Source organism: Cydia strobilella, chromosome 8 (genome assembly GCF_947568885.1).
Source record: "Cydia strobilella chromosome 8, ilCydStro3.1, whole genome shotgun sequence".
In the NCBI taxonomy this organism is placed as follows: domain Eukaryota; kingdom Metazoa; phylum Arthropoda; class Insecta; order Lepidoptera; family Tortricidae; genus Cydia; species Cydia strobilella.
Genome location: NC_086048.1, coordinates 17,001,469 through 17,022,372, shown reverse-complemented (window position 1 = coordinate 17,022,372; position 20,904 = coordinate 17,001,469). Strand labels below are relative to the sequence as shown.

Genomic DNA, 20,904 nt, shown 5'->3' with positions numbered 1-20,904 from the left:
ATAAGAATGTAAATAAATGTATAAGTAAAATTCTTGTTTTTTTAACCCGGTTAAGGCTGCGTCTTACGTAAGCGAACAACTCGCAAACGCGAAGCGAAGCGGCTCGGCGAGACTCGGCGCGGAAGAATCAAACCGTTCTTACTACTTCTTACATATGTATAACCCTTCCTAGTATAGGTGAGCGATTTTGACGCGATGGCGCGTCACAGAGCGGCGCGGAGCACAGACCACCCCCTATAGACCGAGCTTATAGGACGACTCGCGGTCACCGCCCGTATGGTGTATAGTTCTTATATAAGATTGCTCGCGCGCCGCTCCGATCAGTTGCGCCGTTGCGCCCAAGAATACGACCTATTAGCAGTGTGCACGTCTGTACGAAAATAAATCGTAAATAATTGAATTCGTTCGCTAATCATTTATATTGCAGCGTAAAATGGTGTGGCAAGTCATCTAAGACTTCCAAATACAAAACAGATGGAATAACAATCCAGTTAATTGTGAAATTCATTATTTTGTTGAAAATTGTTTCTTGTCCGCGGAGTTCATTTTATACTGGTCAATACGGTTGTACTCAGCAGCAACGAAGTATGCCCGTCCCTTTTCGTCAACATGAAAATGCAATGTGCTATCCCTTTCACGTTAACGACTAGTGATGTGAAGGTGGTGCTTTCGTCAGTTGCGGAAACTTCGTACTTTCGTTCGTACCATATTGTACCATTTTAAAAAATATAAAAGAAAACTGGGATTCTTTTTTATTGATAATAATTAATATGTAGAATCTGTAGTTTTATTTAGTTGGTAGTTTATCTTAGTAGGTACTGTAGGTAGATACCTACGTAGTTTAGTTTTTAGGGTCCCGTACCCAAAGGGTAAAAACGGGACCCTATTACTAAGCCTCCACTGTCTGTCCGTCTGTCACCAGGCTGTATGTCATGAACCGTGATAGTAAGACAGTTGAAATTTTGTATGTATTTCTGTTGCCGCTATAACAACAAATACTAAAAAGTACGGAAGTTGGAGTTACTCAGAAGCACCTTATTTTTTTAACGCTTTTACGAAGTACATAAAATAATTCAAAAAAATAATAATTCAATTTTTTATTGTAGGTACACAAAAATATTTTCAGGGTTGTTAAGATTAACTTAAATTAAACACAGTTGACAAAATGTACCTGGTATAGAAAAATACAGTCAGGTTACTCTGGTTCCTACACTAGGCTTAGCCTATCTCGTAGGTAACCCAGACTCGAATGAGTTTAGTTTAGTTTGTTTATACAATTAATTAACATAACTTAAAGCCTATAAGAAGAGGAGATAGAAAACAGAATTAATATCACATTTTTTACAATAAATTATTAAATACTTTGTAAATCTCATGAATGCAAATTTTACCACAAAATGTATGCAACACCGAGTATTAAATTTCATAAGCCCGCTCCAGACTACGCGGCGCGAAGCCGCGAACGCGAGTGTGGAGTCGATTTCGCTGATTAGCGAACTAGACTCCACTCGCGTTCGCGGCTTCGCGCCGCGATTTGCGCACGAGTGTGGAGGGCCCTATACATATTTTCTGGGACCCTTATTAGGTACTTTACATTTAAAATCTTATATCATTAATATGCTACGTAATTTTTTTTAGATACGTTTATAAAGTATCTACTTAATTAATTATTATATTGTTTTAATATTATTAAGTATCGTTTCTGTAGACTTTATTGATAACAATTTTACCACAATAAATTATGGTACAACTGGTACGTACCACTGCATGTAATGAACATGTCCCATCCCTACGCTTACACGTATCGTTTGGAACGACCAATCACAACGCCGTGAGCACCCGCCCCGCGCCTCGGAGGTTGGTGATTTCCGTCGCGAACAAAATGGCCAATATTAGGCTTCTATGCCATGAAACGAAGCACCAATGTACCTAACATTTTTAATAATGTACCTACCTACTTGTCTGCTTGTAAATTTTTATAATTTTGTTGTAACATATTTTGTAAATATTATTATGTACTTACCCAATTCCTGACATGTAAAATAATATTGCTTTTACCAATAAACGTTCTGATTCTGATTCTAATTCTCTCTGTCTATGTCTAATTGTCTGGAATGAGACAATGAGACAGTCATTTCACAAACTATAACTTTTTGTAAACGATTACAGGAGGTCCTTGGAGCTTTAGTAGAATAACGGGAAGGCACTTCTTTAAAATCACAGCATATATTTATTATTAAATTTACATTCACAATATTAATGACATCTTTCTTGTAAAACAGAAGGAGGGTGACAGTGGTTGGAAACTCAGAATAATGACTAAAGCAAAAAAGCCGGGCAAAAATAAAAGCTTGGTAAAAGACATCGTATTCACAACACGTTATTACTTTTTGTCTATGAGTGAGTGAGACAACAATCCGCAAGTTCTTTCGTTTTTTTCAGTAATGTCATAAGATAAACTGAGGGAAATGTCAAATGGTCCTATGTGGTTCTATAATATAATCCAGCCAAATAAAATATATGTTCGTTATTTCACAGGTAGGTGTCAACTGTAACAACTTGACATAGTCGTATTATTTTAGTTGAAATATTTCGGGATGTTTCAGCGGTCATCTTGGTTTATTTTAATTATATTTTTGCTATTCCTGAAAGATTGTTGGAAAACGTGCTGAGTTTTTATTTGTAATGGTTTGAAGCAGTGTTGCCAACTTGGCATAATTGGTGCCAGATATGGCATAATTTCACACTCTCTGGCATCGAAAATTTCCATTTAGCATCTGGCATCTTTTTTAGCATAATTTAGTGAATCAAGTGATTATGTCCCTAAGCCAAGTTTGAAACCTACTTGGCAGTGATAGACAATCCATGGCTCAACCGTCAAAGGAAATTTTATACATACGAGGAATTATAATAAGCCGTAACAGACTACCGCACCGCACCGCGACCTTTTTTTCATACGCGTTACCAATTAAATTGTCAATCAGATTGTGCGAAAAATTGTCTCGTCTACACCGACTAATCTTTTTGTGTTATCTATGGTATAGTCAATGTCAATGTCATGTCATATGTCATAATGGCCGGTTTTTTGTTACCTATAATATTTTAGCATCTTTTTTAGCACATTTCAAAATTATTTAGCATATTTCTGGCATAATTTAGACATAAGTTTGGCATTTTTTCAAATTCCGAGTTGGCAACACTGGTTTGAAGTTCCCTTTGTGATAATGTCTTGTGTGATCGAGGGCTGCAAATCGCATACAGGAAGAAAAGAAAATACGCACGAACCGATAACCTTTAATCGGTGAGTTTTGTTCAATTTTGAAGAAATTTATTTATAGGACCTGACCCTAAACATTGAAATCGATATGTTGTTTATGTAATTATTAATTGCATTCAAGTCTATATAGATTTTTGCATATATTTTCGAACTTTTCTGCTAAGTATGAAAGGTTATATTTTTGGCATAGTGATGTATCGACCTCAGATCAATAACCTATCGACATTTACAGCTTTCTTATAGTTTGGCCCAGGACTGTCTCATTTTAATTGATGAGTACAGTCAGGGGCATAAATATATATACATTCCCAAAGTCTCAAAAATATGTGTACGCTCAGACAATAAAATCGTGTTCACATATTTTTAAGCCATTTGTCTGGATCGATATTTTTGCCTTCGACTGTACCTATAGTTTTCTTTGTTCTTACTTACTGACAGATTGTGTTTGCCAGACTATAGTTTAATACTAAAAACCGGTCAAGTGCGGGTCGGACGCGCGCACCAAGGGGACCGTACTTTTTAGTATTTGTTGTTATAGCGGCAACAGAAATACATCATCTGTGAAAATTTCAACTGTCTAGCTATCACGGTTCATGAGATACAGCCTGGTGACAGACAGACGGACAGCGAAGTATTAGTAATAGGGTCCCGTTTTTACCCTTTGGGTACGGAACCCTAATAAAGAAGATATTAATGATCATTGATGAATGTTCCTTTTATTAATATTGTTGGTCACAAAACTCAACTTTATATTTCAGATTTCCAAAGGACGAGGAATAGGGGATATTACTGCAATGTTCTGCCACCAGAGTGCAGCACTAGCTTTTCTAGTGCACCGTAGAGTAACTTATTCATACTGTACCTTTAACAGGTTTTTGACAAGTTTTCAGGGGACCTACCGGAAAACTCGAATCCGAAATTTCGTTATCTTATCGCTCGAATACGCAAGAGTGACAGAGATGTTAGATAACGAAAGTTCGATTTTCTTGTTTCGCGATAGACCCTCAGATTGTGATAGTGGCGCCACCTACGCCGAGTTTCGCGTAATAGTTCCTATTATTAAATAATAAAAAAATATTACACGAACGTTTTTTTTTATTATTTCCTATTTGGTACAGTCAGCTGCAAAGGTACCCCACGTCCATACTAATTTACAGAACTTTGTATGCAGGGGGGTGCCTTTTCTCTGCTGCTGACTGTACATGACTAGAAACTATACTTAGTCTTTTAGCATTAGAAAAAACGGTAAACCATTTCCACGTGTCTTTTTATTGACAAGTTTTTTTATAAATATAACAATATTTTACTTATGAAAGCAAAAGTATGTAAATGATCGTATATTATATTTGTTGTGACTTATTTTCAAAGTGTTTTTCGATAAAACGACACGTTAAGATCGCTCGCCTTCTTTCTAATGATAAAAAAACGAGAGGTATAATAATAATAATAATAATAATAATAATATTCTTTATTGTGCACAATGAAACATGATTAAATACAGCAAATTAACATAAAAAACTGAGCAGCAACAGGCGGTCTTATCGCTTAAAAGCGATCTCTTCCAGACAACCTTCAGGTAGTAGAAATTAGCGCAAGGAAGAAATATGTATAAGGGTAGCAAAAAATAAATGGAGAACGAGTACAGGAAAAAAAATATATCAGCACAACTAAATATATAACAATATCAATACATGCATAAATGTAATATATACAATAAATATATATATATATATATATATATATATATTCATACATACATACATAAACATATCACACAATACAGATAGACAGACAGAATCTAATAATTAACGAGTTTGAGGAAGGGACAGATAGTGGATTTTGAGCTGAGCCTTAAAAATGGGGAGTGATTTAGCTCGTCTTAGCTCCGACGGCAGAGCATTCCACAACCGAATCGCTTGGAAGGTAAAAGAATCGTTATAGAATTTAGAAGAAGAAGAAACTTGGGTAAGCAGATAATTGCAGAATGGGTAAGAATATAATAAAGGTATAGTTAGACGGTTCTGAGTGGTAGACTGCAAATGAGATAAAAGCTATATTAGGTACATGCATTAATCCTCATATCAGGCGGCTCTTTGATTCCAAGGTTTGCATAATTTTTATACTTTTTAATGATTTTTAGAATATGAAAATTATAAAAAGTGTAAAAGTTATGCAATCCTTGTAATTCCACGCATTTCATTTCATTTCATTTCAACGAGCCGCCTGCTACAGATTTCTTGAAATTGTCGCGTTTTTTCAGGTTCAACTTTCATTAGCCAGACTATTATCAATTTGCCAATTTCGTGATTATTCTTTTACACGGCACATAAACTTATGCATAATTTATCGATATAAAAAGTCGACACAGTTACATCCCTAGCAAATTATGAAACTTATGACACCGTACGTAAATGAGAAATAACAAGCATATATGCATCTCTTTTCGGCACATTATCTAATTCGTAAGGAAGTAAAGTACGGGTATACATATTTGCGAAGCATTTTTGCCCGACTTCTATGCTTTAGTCATTATTCTGAGGTTGGAAACGTAGTGATTATATGCTCTTTGGAGGGTGACTTATCAATTTGAAAGCCACTGACATATTCTTATTTGATATTCTATATTCGAAATCAGCTTTGTCAAGCTCGAGTCGATTGCTCTTAAAATCTCTTTACACCAATACTTTTAAAGTTTATTTATAATGAAGGAAATAATATAAAACTATATGTATGTGTACTTATTCTCTATGCAAAAAATACAGCGTTTTATGCAGAGAGTACAAATATGGTTCGTTAAGGCGTCGTGACGGCGGCATAATTTATATTATATAGTTGGTCAAGCAAATCTTGTCAGTAGAAAAAGGCGGCAAATTTAAAAAAATTAGACGCGAAGGGACATCGTCTAATTTCGCTTCTTTTTCAAACCAAACCAAATTCGCAGTAAATAAGAAAAAAAAATTTACTCATCCTTTTCTTTTGGGTGCTAGTACTAGTGTAAGACAAAGATAGTATGAGTCTCTGAAAAATGAAATGAGACAGTCCTTTGACAAACTATATCTTAAATAGTTTTGCTAATAATGTTGGTAGACATGAAAAAAAAACATGACATGACAATTGACATTGACAATTTGTACGTCAGATGGCAGATCAGATAGTATTTATTTTTGTGCTTGCTTCACTTGCATGTCTTTTACAGATTAATTTTATTTATTAAATGGAAAGTGACCGTGACAATTGACTTTACTATCTGCAAGACTTCATTTAAAAATTTCAATATACTCTCTATTTGAGAGTATCATAAGTATGGTTATCATGGAACTAGGCGAAAGCGTCGGCAGCCTGGAAGAGCAGGCACTTAAAAGGAAAGAAAGATTAAAGAATTTAAAACGGAAGAACCGTACTTCAGAAAATGACCTTTCAGATGCTCCTGCTGAGAAAGTTTCGTTACCAAAGTAAGTTATCGACATGCGGTTAGGTTATGTGTAGTTAGTATGTAGTGTCTATTCTGTCGTAATAGACAGGAGGAGGAGGCCCTATGCTTTCTTTAATGTGTTTCACCACACTAGGTTTAAGGTTTCCCGCAGGTTGTCTCGGACTTCAGTCGTATTGCAACAACAATTGTTACAACAACAAACCGTTGTTGTGTTAACAGTGAAACATACTTATAATTTTGCTCTGTTTAATATTTAGGTCTGAGACTACCAATTTATGTCCACAATCTACAATGGACCATAATTCTAGCAAATAAAAAACTATGACTATGAGAGTAAATAGAGTTCGACAATGCTGTTTTCACTGACTTGGCTGTCTTGGTGAGAGAGTTGTCATGGTGGGACTCAAAGAATGTGTTATTCCTAATTTCAGACCAAAATTTCGGAGCTACAAGCCGCAAGACGAGACTCTTCAAGAGGCAAAGCTGGAGGATGCTTTACCACCAGCTGTAGAGGACGAAGTAAAGGATTTGCTCGAAGCTGGCAAAGAGAAGGTAATTCTATGTCTGACATAGGCCTCCCCCAAGGCTCGCCACTCTGACCGATCCTGTGCCGCTCGCATCCACCGAATTACCGCGACCTTCACCAGGTCATCGCTCCATCTCGTTGGAGGCCTGCTGGCAATTCGTCTTCCAGTACGCGGACGCCACTCCAGAACCTACCGGCCCCACCGGCCATCAGTTCTGCGAGCAATGTACCAGTGATCAGCGTTTATTATTATAACTGCTCATTTAATGTTGTATATTTTATAAATTGACAGGTGACAACTAAAACTCGCTAATTACCACCGCAAGTTCTTAGCCATAATGAACCATATTAAGTGATAAGGTTGATTTTTGTTGTTATTTTTTAGTAATTGGTGAATTTTAGTTGTCACCTAACGAAATATGCTACTTACATTTCAAATATATTAAAAAAAAAAATTAGTTATCAGTTCAATTGGTTATGCGGGCTTAGTGACATATGTATATTACTATTTCAACTTAATATCCTGCTGTTTGGCAACCAAAATGCCAATGTATATTACTGACTCTACTGGGTTATTTGAGAAGTTAGGAAATATAGAAGACTGACAACCATAATATTGCTTGCTTCATTATTGTTGTTGATAGTGTTGTTTAATATAAGTTTTCCACATGAAGACTATCATGCTATTTATAACTTTGAAAAATAAAGCTGTCCTATGCTTGACTATTGTCACAGGCACAAAAGTGTAATAAAAGCATGATAAAAGCATTTTTAACATGAAACTTATTTATCAGCACCATCTAGTGAGCTCTGGTTATAAAACATTAAAATTATAAGTATGGTGCTGTTAGTAGTAGATACAATTTGACAGGTCGGTTACAGCAAGCAACCACTGACCCATCATCTTCCTCGCGTTGTCCCGGCATTTTTGCCACGGCTCATGGGAGCCTGGGGTCCGCTTGGCAACTAATCCCAAGAATTGGCGTAGGCACTAGTTTTTACGAAAGAGACTGCCATCTGACCTTCCAACCCAGAGGGGAAACTAGGCCTTGCTGGGATTAGTCCGGTTTCCTCACGATGTTTTCCTTCACCGAAAAGCGACTGGTAAATATCAAATGATATTTCGTACATAAGTTCCGATAAACTCATTGGTGCGAGCCGGGGTTTGAACCCGCGACCTCCGGATTGCAAGTCGCACGCTCTTACCGCTAGGCCACCAGCGCTTTTTCAGCAACCACTGACCAATTCCAAAAATTAAACACCCTGAAAAAGATTTACACCTCATTTAATCTTGTCTGTTTCAAAGTAATGTAAACCTAAATATTATTGAGTCATTTAATACCCTGTATGTTTTAATTTCCAGGTAGTCCTTCAAGACCTAGACATATCAAGTCTAGCCCCTAGAAAACCTGATTGGGATCTAAAACGAGATGTATCAAAAAAACTAGAAAGGTTAGAAAGGAGAACACAGAAAGCCATTGCAGAACTCATATGGGAGCGGCTCAAGCAGGGCAAGGAGGACAACCTGGGAGCCATGATCACTATGACAGATAAGCCTAGTGCTGATGATTGACATGATACAACTGCTGTGTGTAGTATGTAAGTAATACACAATATTTTTTAAGAACTCTCTTGGTTTCAGTACTCTCGCCAGGGGTAGACCCAGAACACGATGGAAAAATGTAGTGCTAAATGACATATGAGTGAGTGCACATTATCTGAGGATGATGTCGTGGACAGGGTGAAGTGGAGAAGGTTAAGCAGGAAAGCTGACCCCACCACCATGTGGAATAGATAGCTAGGAAGAGAGAGGTTTCAGTACTCTCGCACACTCATTTAGTGGTTAGTTAGTCATCCTGGGCATTTTCTGCAAATTGACAGCCATAGTGTTGTGAAATATGGGGTAGCGCTATTCTAACTACCCCAGCTCCACAAAACCTATTGACCTTCAATATTGGCCACATTTGGTTCACAAACATTTGCAGTGTTGTCTACATATGCATTGCCATTGTATATAATCCCCCATAACGTGTGTCTGACACAATTATGCTAATGCATACAAAAAAATAAAAATAAAAGACCATTGTCATATTTTTATCACAAAAATATAATTGTGTACATATCACAGTAAATTAAATCACACTTATACATTTAATAATCTCTAACCACATCTGATATTCACACATTTTCAGTCATTTATTATAATATTGCAGTATTTATATCTATAGTTTGGTCTACTTACATATACTTCCATTAAAAATTTGTTACAGTATTTAAGATTATCAAGTAAGAAAACATAAAACATTAATGTTGTCATTTGATATTTTTTCTTCACCTTAATTTTTTTTTATTGTAAACATAATTATAAATTAATTTTTCTAGTTGTTTTTTCTGCCACTCATAGCTACAATCCCCTATTTTAAATCTTTACATTGAATCTTAATTTTAATAACCCATAAAAACTTATTGTACTTATGTATATTTATAATAACTTCAATAATTACCTTTAATTAGAAATAAAGGCTGATATTTGCATAAAAAATAATGTCATGGGTTTAGTTAATATCTCTATGCCTTTGCTTGTTTATGGCTGGTTGTTAACATTAAAAAAACAGTAATTAATTATAAAGTAAAATTTCATTTTCCACTAAATAATATCCATCTAACCCAAATTGCTTAATTAAATGTCTTAGAAATCTCTTGGGGCCACTTGCGCGGTCTAAGGTTAGCCAAGTAATTCGGGGTTAACCATTTATACAGGGTTAAACTGTACTGTATAAACGGTTAACTCCGAGTAAGTTGGCAACGCGCGAGTGCCCCTTAAGCAAGTTACTTATTTGTTTTGCGATTGATATAGAAAGTTTAATGTTATTGATTGACAACGTGATTTCATATAACAATCAATTAAGCAAACCATTAAACAGTAACAATTAAATATAAAGAAGAAAATTTATAACTGAAATGGCTTTTTGCTGTGCTGTGGTATTTAGCTGCTTAATTAGCTGCATTTTCAGCCCATTATTTAAAAATTTACAATCAAATGTCAACCTTACTCATACAATTTACAGTACATAAATATTTCATTGGTTGTATGTGGTTGGTTAATTATACTTAGACTGGAAAAAAGGGTTAAAAATGGCATGGCTGGCATATTTACACATGGCATCTCATTGGTAAACTATTACTTGATGTAAATGATTCACTACACCTTAAATAAATAAAAGTATTTTTTTAACAAGGTAACAATCCTTAAAATATAAAAAAAAAAATGTTTTGATGCCTTAGGTATAAACAAACATTAAGTGAACCATAGACAGAGCAATAACAAGACACTTAAAGTAGAGCAATAACAATGTTTTGGTCCACCAACTACGATTAGTTGCAAACTTTACAGCTGTAGTAGCTTATATTGTTGATGTTTGATGAATTTTTAATTCGCAAACTCCGCAATCGCAATCCGGCCGGATCCGCCGGATTGAGGCCAGAATCCGGCCGGATTCAAAACCAGTCCGGTTTGCAATCTCTAATTACTGTACAGCTGAAATAGTTGTTGTCGATATTACCTATAGAAAACGATGCGGTCTCCGATTGGTTGAATCGGCCGGAAGTTTTAAGTTTTACCACCTCTCTTTCGCCTAAGTGGGGTGATGGTTTCCATGAAACATGCCGTACAGCGCCTTTTGTGGCACCAATATTGTTCTCTAACGTCTGCGTTAGTACTTTGTCTACGGTAAAACGTAAAAACAAAAGGTTTTATGGCTAATAGGACCCATTACATTACAGTACAATCATTACCGCTATACTCGACAACAACATCAAACTGAAATACAACTTCGCACTCCCCGCCCCATTCCCCTTCCTCCTCCTCGGTCTAGTAGTAGTAGTTTCCTCGCTAGGGTCGTCCAACTCGTTGTAGCTGAAGTACTTGTTGTCAATGTTGTAGAAAACGACGCGGTCGCCGATCGGCTGGATGGGTCGGAAGTTGTGACGGATCTTGCCGTGGGCTGATTTTAGCTCGCGGAATAGCTCTATCTGAAAATTTATTTTTTATTTATTTATAAATCTTACAGCTGTCTTTACAGTTTCCCAATGCGATAGTGTAGACAGGCTATTAACAAATAATAAATTACTACTATATGACTATACTACATATAACATATAACAATGTGCATACATACATACATATAATTACGCCTATTTCCCGGAGGGGTAGGCAGAGACCACGGATTTCCACTTGCTACGACCCTGACATACATCTTTCGCTTCCTTCACTTTCATAACATTCCTCATACACGCCCGCCGGTTTAGGGTGCTCTTGACCTGGTCTTTCTTCTGGATTTCCTCGATCTGATCAGAGAAAGTCCACCAAGGTCTGCCCTTTCCAACTTCCGTATAACAATGTATTTTTTAATTATCCATGAAGGACTAGCGGTAGTATAATAGGCATGCAATAAGAGTGAGAGGCTGCGTGTTTGTGCGAACAGATGTGTAAGTTGGGCAAAATTTCAAAAAAGTTGGAACAGTTCTCATAAATTTCGGAAAATTCAAAACAATAACGAAGATTCCCAGATTTGTGAGTACGTTCTAACTTTTTGAAAACTTTCCCTAACTTTTACATTTGTATTGGTGCGTATAGGTAAGTATAGCGTTTACAAAGACCACGGGGTCACGACAAATGAGTAATATTTTATTTGTAAAATACATCGTGTAAGACTCAAAAAAAAAACCGCACCAATCAGTCGCACTCAAATTTTGTTGATGTAATGATGCTCGTAATTTACACAAGTAAACACAAAAACAGGAATGAAATAATGTGTCTTAATTTCGGCTGAGACTGGAGTATCAACTGATAGCCGTGAGAGGCTTAGAAATTCTTTATAAAATGTGGTCAACATGTGAATTCATACCTGCTCATGAGCTAGTCTCACAGGCTGCTCGAAGTCCAGCCAAGTGACGACCTCCGAGCACGGCGGCGTGGTCAACGAGCCCCTGTACGTGAAGTACCGCCGCAGGTCGTACGGCAGAATGTTGAGGAACGAGAAGGGGTTGCTCATTACTACGGTCGCGAGGGGTTCCGTGACGTTCGCTAGCGCTGACGTGATGTCGTCGTAGGCGGGGTGCTGGTGGCGGTCGAGCTGGAAATATTCGTGGTAAGTTTTTATCAAGAAAAAGGTCTGGGTAATATATATATAATATACGTAAACCAAAAGTTATCTGTGTCTGTGGTTCCGGAAATGACTATATTTTCAACTAATGGCTATATTTTTTATTTTTTTCGTTGAGTACGGGCATAGATAAATAAATAAGCTTAGAGTGCTCACTCCTAGGCACAAATTTACTAGCACGTTATTATTTACCGGAATAGGAAATAAATAATATAGTGGGTACCTATTTTAATTATTAGAATAATAATAGACTTGCACCTTGCACATAGCATTTAACGCCTGATTGAATAAATTGATAAATCGTTTCTATAAATAAGTACAATAAATTATTTAAAATAGCTATTCTTACATACAACATACCATTTCCTGCTACTAATCACCTATTTAGCGGGAAACTCTTGCTCTTATCCTCCTTATCCATGGCTTGTTAATAGAAGCATTCGTTAGGTATCTTCGAATGTAGGTATAGCGTGATTGCGTTAATGTCTTGCATTCAATACAGGAATGTGTGTGTTCTTAGGAGTAAGCACTTTCAATTAGCATTCTAGGAAAATAGTGTGAACTAAGAGTAGGTACTTTGAGCAAAATATTCATGATATTTCTTGAGTTTTGTTGTGTTTATCATAAACAAAATTGCGTAAAACTGGATCGTTGATAGAAAACGCCAATCGAAACTTATACTACTTCATAGTCACGAGAATGAAACTGGGCCTTGACTGATTTGTTTCATAACTGATTTGTTTATTGTTTGTTTATATTACCTCGTAGAAGAAAGCTAGCACAGCGAGCCCGTCGCTGTGTTGGACGGCCTCCTTGGCGGTCTGGTACTCGTCCTTGTAGAACACCATGTGTAGCTCCATGGGAAAACTGAAAATTAATACCACTTTTTTTTACTATTTGTCATCCCGTATAAGCAGCTACTCTATTGGTCTAAAAATGTTATATTAATAGTTCTTACTCCTAATGTTCTTACTCCACAGTCCAATGAGGTAGTCAGGAAAATCAAAACTGTAAGTCAATACACAGTTGATTAATCGTAAGGCCCCTCCCCCTCCCTTTGGCCATCGGCCATATCAACTGCCTACACCTTAGCCTATCAGCTGGCGACGCCCTTGCTAGGCCCGTATTAGTTTTTTTTTTTACAAGAAACAACCTGGTAAAATTTGTAAAAAACCGGAGGTCGGTCTATTGCGGAAATATATAATTACAAGCTTTTTATTAACTTGCAATGTACCTATGTATGTACGAGTCAAATCTTGCGAGTTAAATTTGACCCACTTCCGACAAAGCCGAAAATTTGCATACATTTGTAAGTCGGGTGACAATGCAATATTATGGTACTGAGATGATCTGATGATGGAGGCAGGAGGTGGCCATAGGAACTCTGTGATAAAACAACGCAACCTAATTGTGTTTGGGGTTTTTAGAATTGTCTCGATAAGTATTAGTTACCTGTGGAAAGAAAAGTACAGTCAGCGATAAAAGCTTGTCCCAAAAATGAATGTTTTGCCAAAAACATATTATAGGTACTGTGTGTGTCTTATTATAAAACCTAACGACCAATACAGGTGAATACCATTGTAACTTATTGTGACTTGATGACATAAATCACCCGTATGTTTTATGTATTGTTTGAATCACACCAGAACAATATGCAGATTAACTGAAGGAATGGCGATTAGCATGAACCCACAGTAATTATTATAATAACGCCGCTAAGTATGGCTATTCATGAACAAAGCACACGTGAACCACGACATAACACTCACGACTCTATCCGGTTCGCTATATTTATATTACATAATGTATTTTTATTTATTTGCATCCAAATCTTAATGATAAATGCAAAAGAAACAATATCATAGACCTGTAAAGGATTCGTCAGCGGCATTCAAACTTCATAAAGTAAAATTGATCTCATTGGCGAGCTGGATTCACTGCCAGTGGTGACAAAATCAAACCATCGGTATCAGAACTGTTGAGAAAGACAGAGACGGTTACCTTCTATGGTTGATCTTGTCCTCCGAGCCGAAGGTGTCATTATCACCCCAATGGAAATGCATCTGGCTAAAGATGTAGTCGCCCTCTAGCGGCCCGCCGCGTACTCGCGGATGTGGTTCGTTTTCCACCTCTATCAGAACTGGAAACAGAGGTTAATATTAATGACTTGTACTGTGTAATAATTATCGCTTCAAATGAGTACTTAATTGACGAAACAGCAGTGGCGGCGCGTCAAAAAATGTAGTTGATGTACTTAATAGTCCGACTCATTTGTTAATTTCAAAAGTAATAATAGTCCTATCCGGAAGAAATCACAAAACTTGGCATCATGCATGTTATGTAAGAAACAGGAAGCAACTTGTCAAGTGGATTGGTTGCAGAACTTGACAAAGAATTTTAGGAATATTTTTATTTTTACAAAACGTCATTAAAAATTAAAACTACAATCATTTAACTAAAACAAAATGTATTTTTATCTTCAAAATATTCTCCTTTAGCTTTGATGCTTGGTTTAATAAGTGGAGCGCCGGAGGGGGAGGGTTGATACGCCAAACGCACACTATAATCTCCCATTGCCTAATATTCTAACTTTATATATAATTATTTTACGTGACAGAAAAGGAAATCCCTTATCGAGTGGAGGCGCAAGATCTACATTAAATGTGCTGATCACTCAATATGCACGGACGTGCCAATATGAGTGTCTGCCTATCGCACCTCCCCTGAAAAGGTAGGAGTTCCCGCCCCTGAAAAGAACAGTATTGGCGATGCCGCAGTAAAAATAATCTCAACGTATATTTGGGCCAACCTGTAAGCTTGTAAAATAATGCAATGATAATATCGTCATTGGCCGGCTTTCTAAGCATTCTCGTCGTTTCACTGATACAGGGTGGCGGGTGGGCCAGTGATAAATTAACTTTTCATCTCGACCTCTTTCGTTATTTATGAAATATAGGCAATTGAGAAAGATGTCATTTAATAGAAAAAAAACAATTTTTTATTCAAAATGGTGCCTTACACAGGGGAGCAGCGAGCGTTTTGTATTGAAGCCTTTTTTAGGGTTCCGTACCCAAAGGGTAAAAACGGGACCCTATTACTAAGACTCCGCTGTCCGTCTGTCTGTCTGTCACCAGGCTGTATCTCATGAACCGTGATAGCTAGACAGTTTAAATTTTCACAGATGATGTATTTCTGTTGCCGCAATAACAACAAATACTGAAAAGTACGGAACCCTCGGTGCGCGACTCAGACTCGCACTTGGCCGGTTTTTTATTTAAAACAATCGTTCTTATGTGACTGTTCGTCGGCGTTTTCGACTTAAGTTTGGATTACGCAATATCCGTGAGTGTTAAAGCACAAATTTAATCAAACAATGGATAGTCAGATTTGAGGCTACTGGATCGACACTAAAATCTCGACGCCAAGGACGTGCACGGTCTGCGCGTACCTACTAATGGAAACATCGAACGGGTGAGAGCGGATGCAAGGAACTCAACGCGTAAACGAGCTACGGCTTTGGGGTTGTCCAAAACAACTTTACGACGACATCTTGATGATTTAATTTTTAAAACGTAAAATTTATTTCTTTATCCCAAACTCTAATTATAATTTTTATTTAAAAACATAAAAATTTATTATTTATTAATATTTTTTAAATGCATTTTTCATTGGCCCACCCTGTATGATCGTTTAACTTTACTTTTAGTTACATGCAACTGATACGTATCACCCACTCCACCTGCACTTGTAAGTGCGTCGTGTAACTCAATATCGATACCGCAAATACTAGTATCATTTACTTGATCGTTACCGTGCTCCTTTTTACTGGGATATTGTAAAACTTCTTCAATGCTTTATATTTGTAGCCTTACCCCCTTATTCACTTTACGGGCCTGATTTAGTTAAATTATGTTTTATCCCTTTCTTACAAATACATAGGTCAAAATGACAGATAAAGACAAACGATTCATCGCTAATTCAGGCCCGTAACGCGTTTATGAATAACGCCATTAGTATTTTTATAACTTACCTATAAACGTTTTAAAATGTACTAAGAAAAAAACTGCTAAACTGGTAAATAATTTTGCTTCTTATGTTGAATTCGGAATTGTTTTAGAACTTTCTGGAAATTATATCATCCCTACTTAATTATAAACTCGAAAGTACCTCTTCACGCTTAAACCGCTAAACCGATTTAGATGAAATTTAGTATGGAGATAGTTTGTGGCCCAGGGAAAGACATAAGATAGTATATACACTACAAACACACACACACACACACACACACACTTTTTGACTCTTAACAGTCACAGGAACCTAGCTGCCGCGATGTGTGGCCGTTGTTGGTGACGTGCACGTCGTCAATCGAGTCGTATAAGCCGACGAACTCGATGTCGGGCAGCGTTACCTCCTTCACGCGCAGTTGATGTGGACCGGGCCTGGTGTGTGCCCTCTGTAGCTTAATGTTTGTGCCTTACCAGTGTGGCCGTTGTTGGTGACGTGCACGTCGTCGATCGAGTCGTCGAAGCCGACGAACTCGATGTCGGGCAGCGTGACCTGCTTCACGCGCAGCACGTTGATGTTAATCGGGCTCTGGTGCTTGCCCGTGCACTCTCGGTATCGCTCGCCCCAGTGCGTTGGACCTGGTTAATAAAATAAAGATATTTTTGTAACCGGTTAGCAACGCAACAACCTATACCTAACGTAAAAGAACTATAGGGTATAGATATATGATGCGAAAGTTGTGGAAGGGTTTTATCGGTGATAGGAATGGGATTATGTCGAACTACGAAATAAATTTAAAATTTACAAATCAGGGATGGATTCATTCATTGGCAATTATGAAGGCAAAGGCGAAAAGTAAGTAATACTCGTATCATAGAGAAATAAATAAGCTTACTTATTTCTCTAAGTAATAACTATAACCTATAACCTTCTCTAAGTAATGTGTAGAAATGACAACGTGATGATTGATGATCGTTTGCATCTGTCATTCCGATACAGTTTTTGGGGTTCCGTTCTGAAGGGTAAAAAAGGGACTCCTCTGTCCGTCTGTTAACCGTGATAGCATTGACATTTGAAATTTTCACAGATGACGTATTTCTGTTGCCGCTATATAACAACATATACTAACCACAAAATAAAATATTTAAGTGGGGCTCCCATACGACAAACGTGATTTTTTTGCCATTTTTTGCATAATTCGCAAGGATTCGTAGGGATTGTGGATTCGTGCATGAGTCCGACTCGCACTTGGCCGGTTTTTACTTATTGATTGGCATGGCATGAACCATAATAACGATTGTCGCATTTGTTACGCTCCCGGGCCAACAATAGTGAGCCGGCTGTCTAAATCCTTACTTTCAGAGCAGACTACTCCGGAATTTTAGTACTTATAGATCATTTTCGGAAATATACTGTATAATTATATACTTCAAAACTCTTTTGGTTGCTTAAATTAAATTAAGTATCTAGAAATATTTAAACCGCAAAGCCTTTAACAGACTTTGTCATTGAAATTGTAACATTTATATTATATAATTATATCATAAAGTTTTACAAATGGTTCATCTAAACAGTCGAATTATTTAATTACGACAACAACTCTTCCATATAAATTACTAGCGACCCGCGGCGGCTTCACACGGTACACAAAACCTTAACAAATTATACACGTAAACCTTCCTCGAGAATCACTCTATTGATAGGTGAAAACCGAATAAAAATCCGTTCAGTAGTTTTTGAGTTTATCGCGATCATACATACACACAAACAGACAGACGCGGCGGGCGACTTTGTTTTATAAGGTGTAGTGATGCCTTAATTACATGTAATGTAGGTATTTTAATAAGGGATTATTTTTAAGTAGTAATAATTGATTGAGTAACCTTTGTCACGCCATTGTGAAGTCAAGGTCCATAATATGGATCATAGTTCTGAAGTATTTTCCTCCGAATGCCAGCGAGTTTTCATTTGAAAGGTTGTTTCACTGCCATAGTGTAAATGCAGTGCATAATACGCACAATTAAAGCCCGGTTCACATTTGTCTGTCGTGTCGTATTGTGTTGTGTCCTGACACATATCGGTTTTATACATTTAATATGGTTGCGTTTACATTTGTCTAATGCAGCCTGCAGACTGACTAACGTACCTACAACGTACGTAAGGCTCCATTTAGAAGATTCAAGAACTTGCATGCGATTTCGTTACATATGCGGTATTTGGTCCCTAAAGCTGAGGGCTTACAGCGAAAATCGAATTTTTGTTATCTGTTTATCTACCAGGTCCGAGACAGATAACGAAATTTCGATTTTCGCGGCAGACCCTCTGTTGCAATTTTATTATAGTTTGGATCTTCTCAAATGATTTTTACGACAAAGACCCTAATCTGTTAAACAAAGGCCATTGTTTCTTTTATGCGAGCGCGTGGCTATTGTGACTGAGCGCGTGGCCATTGTGATTGTGCCTGAGCGCGTGCCACGCGCTGAGACATAATGGCCACGCGCTTATACGAGTAGGTACCCAAAGCTAATCAACTTACCGATGTTGCCATCGTATCCAAAGTCTTCCCCTCTTGTAAGGTCTGGTGCTGGAAAACAAAAGAAAACAAAATAATTGTACTATCCAATACATGAACAGTGAAAGAACAAATTTCCGTACCATTTCGTACTAGGCCAAGCAATAAGAAGGTATAGAGGGAAATGCTAGGAACACAATTTTTGACTTCATAGCTTTGTTTTGACTAGTTAGGAGATGAACATATCAAAAGTCCCCGACCGTAACCCTGGTGCTGGGGGGGATGTTCATACCAAAAATGAATTCAGCACCCCGATTTATACGAAAACGATACTAAACCCGGCTTAGCAGCTTCACTGATTTAGATAATCAAGATAAAAATGAGAGCCCTAAATAAACCTTCAAGAGCGGATATCTCAAAAACTATACAAGATATCGAAAAACGACTTAATAAAACTTGTAACAAATTAAATATCTTTTCATTTTGTATAAGTGGCCAAGTCGCTCACGCATAGTTTCCGAGATATAATCGAAAAACCGAAAAATGGCACTTTCAAACCCCCCTCTCCCCCCAGCACCAAGGCGGCCGGGGACTTTTGATATGTTCACCTCCTAAATAGTCCAAACAAAGCTACGAAGTCAAAAATTGTGTTCCAAGCATTTCCCTCATTACTTTTTTTTAGGCATTCATTTCCTGGCCTATGCCTTGTCACAGTGACAATCAATACGAAAGCCGCTAGAGACCTTATTTATACTATTGTCACTGTGACAAGATACGAAATGGTACTAATATTAAACTCCTTGACCGTACTAGCACCAAGAAGGAAACCAGAGTCGGACCAAGATAACTCTGCATGGCATTTGCATTGACAAAGTGTGGCAATATTATTGTATTGACAACTATTGCACGATCATCATGACACTCTTTATTGGTTCTGTTCAAATCGGTGCAAACTTAGCTTAGACGGGCTCTACGTTTATCATGACACTCTTTATTGGTTCTGTTTAAATCGGTGCAAACTTAGCTTAGACGGGCTCTATGTTTATCATGACATGACACTCTTTATTGGTTCTGTTCAAATCGGTGCAAACTTAGCTTAGACGGGCCCTACGTTTATCATGACACTCTTTATTGGTTCTTTTCAAATCGGTGCAAACTTAGCTTAGGCGGGCTCTATGTTTATCATGACACTCTTTATTGGTTCTGTTCAAGTTGGTGCAAACTTATATTATGTAGGTACTTAAATTTTTGTACCTAGTCATTTTCGTTTTTTTATAGACAATTTAACGGTGGGCGATATGATATGAAAAGCAATAGGTATTGAGCTGGACATTAAAATTTCATATCCATAAAGCTTTCTATCAAATCCAAATCAATAAAAACCAGTCGATAGTTACTATCATCGCAATTTATTAGTTTCTCACGCAAACGTTTTTATCATCGGAATCCGCTGAAATGCGTGTCGTGTGCCGTGTTCACTATACACGCTTTTGTGCTATACCCTGCTATTACTATTTTATGTCGAACAACTGCCTTCTATCAACCAGTATATAGTATAATCTGCTTTTACTACGAGGTAGTTATCCTAATTTGTGGTTTACCACTCAATGGTATTGTATTCTTGAGACCCTTTAAGTAAACTAGCTCAGTTCAAAAGATTTACACTATAACTACAGTCACGCTCCGTGATTGTTGAGCCCATTAGGGTTCTAGCTAAATTGGACATTCCATAGCGTAAGTATTGAACAACCAATTTAGCTAGGACCCTTAGTGACTCAACAATCGCGGAGCGTGATGTTACATCCTTAAAATCTAAGTATAAACTGGCTTTGTGAGCTGTAGACCTCGCAATCTCATTTTGAAAATAATACAAATACGTTGAAAAATTAAAATCGTTATCCGCCTCTCTATCACTCGAATATGCAAAAGCGATATAGAGGCAGATAACGATTTTCCAATGTCGAGAATCGGTTAGGAAATGCGACC

General features: G+C 37.3%; 2 protein-coding genes across 2 annotated transcripts in view; one reads left to right on the top strand and one right to left on the bottom strand.

Annotated features, from left to right (window-relative positions):
• The first annotated feature begins 6,434 nt into the window (after window positions 1-6,434).
• On the top strand, window positions 6,435-8,863 carry LOC134743788 (coiled-coil domain-containing protein 12). The gene is made up of 3 exons (XM_063677448.1): window positions 6,435-6,729; window positions 7,142-7,262; window positions 8,600-8,863. The coding sequence occupies exons 1-3, from the start codon at window positions 6,581-6,583 to the stop codon at window positions 8,807-8,809; spliced, it is 480 nt and encodes a 159-aa protein (XP_063533518.1). The 5' UTR covers window positions 6,435-6,580; the 3' UTR covers window positions 8,810-8,863.
• A 446-nt stretch (window positions 8,864-9,309) lies between these two features.
• Window positions 9,310-20,904, bottom strand: part of LOC134743770 (putative carbonic anhydrase 3) — a 46,896-nt gene continuing 35,301 nt past the window's right edge. Inside the window, exons 2-7 of the mRNA XM_063677422.1 lie at window positions 18,943-18,990; window positions 16,880-17,044; window positions 14,403-14,541; window positions 13,163-13,268; window positions 12,144-12,371; window positions 9,310-11,268 (exon numbers count right to left, since the gene is read on the bottom strand). Coding sequence (XP_063533492.1) covers window positions 11,014-11,268; window positions 12,144-12,371; window positions 13,163-13,268; window positions 14,403-14,541; window positions 16,880-17,044; window positions 18,943-18,990 — 941 coding nt within the window. The 3' untranslated portion in view covers window positions 9,310-11,013. The remainder of the gene's footprint in view (window positions 11,269-12,143; window positions 12,372-13,162; window positions 13,269-14,402; window positions 14,542-16,879; window positions 17,045-18,942; window positions 18,991-20,904) is intronic.

Bases quoted from the DNA above. Each gene is read 5' to 3' on its own strand.
- LOC134743788 (XM_063677448.1), top strand. From the start codon at position 6,581: ATGGTTATCATGGAACTAGGCGAAAGCGTCGGCAGCCTGGAAGAGCAG. The intron at 6,730-7,141 runs GTAAGTTATCGA...TCCTAATTTCAG, and splicing joins GAGAAAGTTTCGTTACCAAA to ACCAAAATTTCGGAGCTACA. The intron at 7,263-8,599 runs GTAATTCTATGT...TTTAATTTCCAG, and splicing joins TCGAAGCTGGCAAAGAGAAG to GTAGTCCTTCAAGACCTAGA.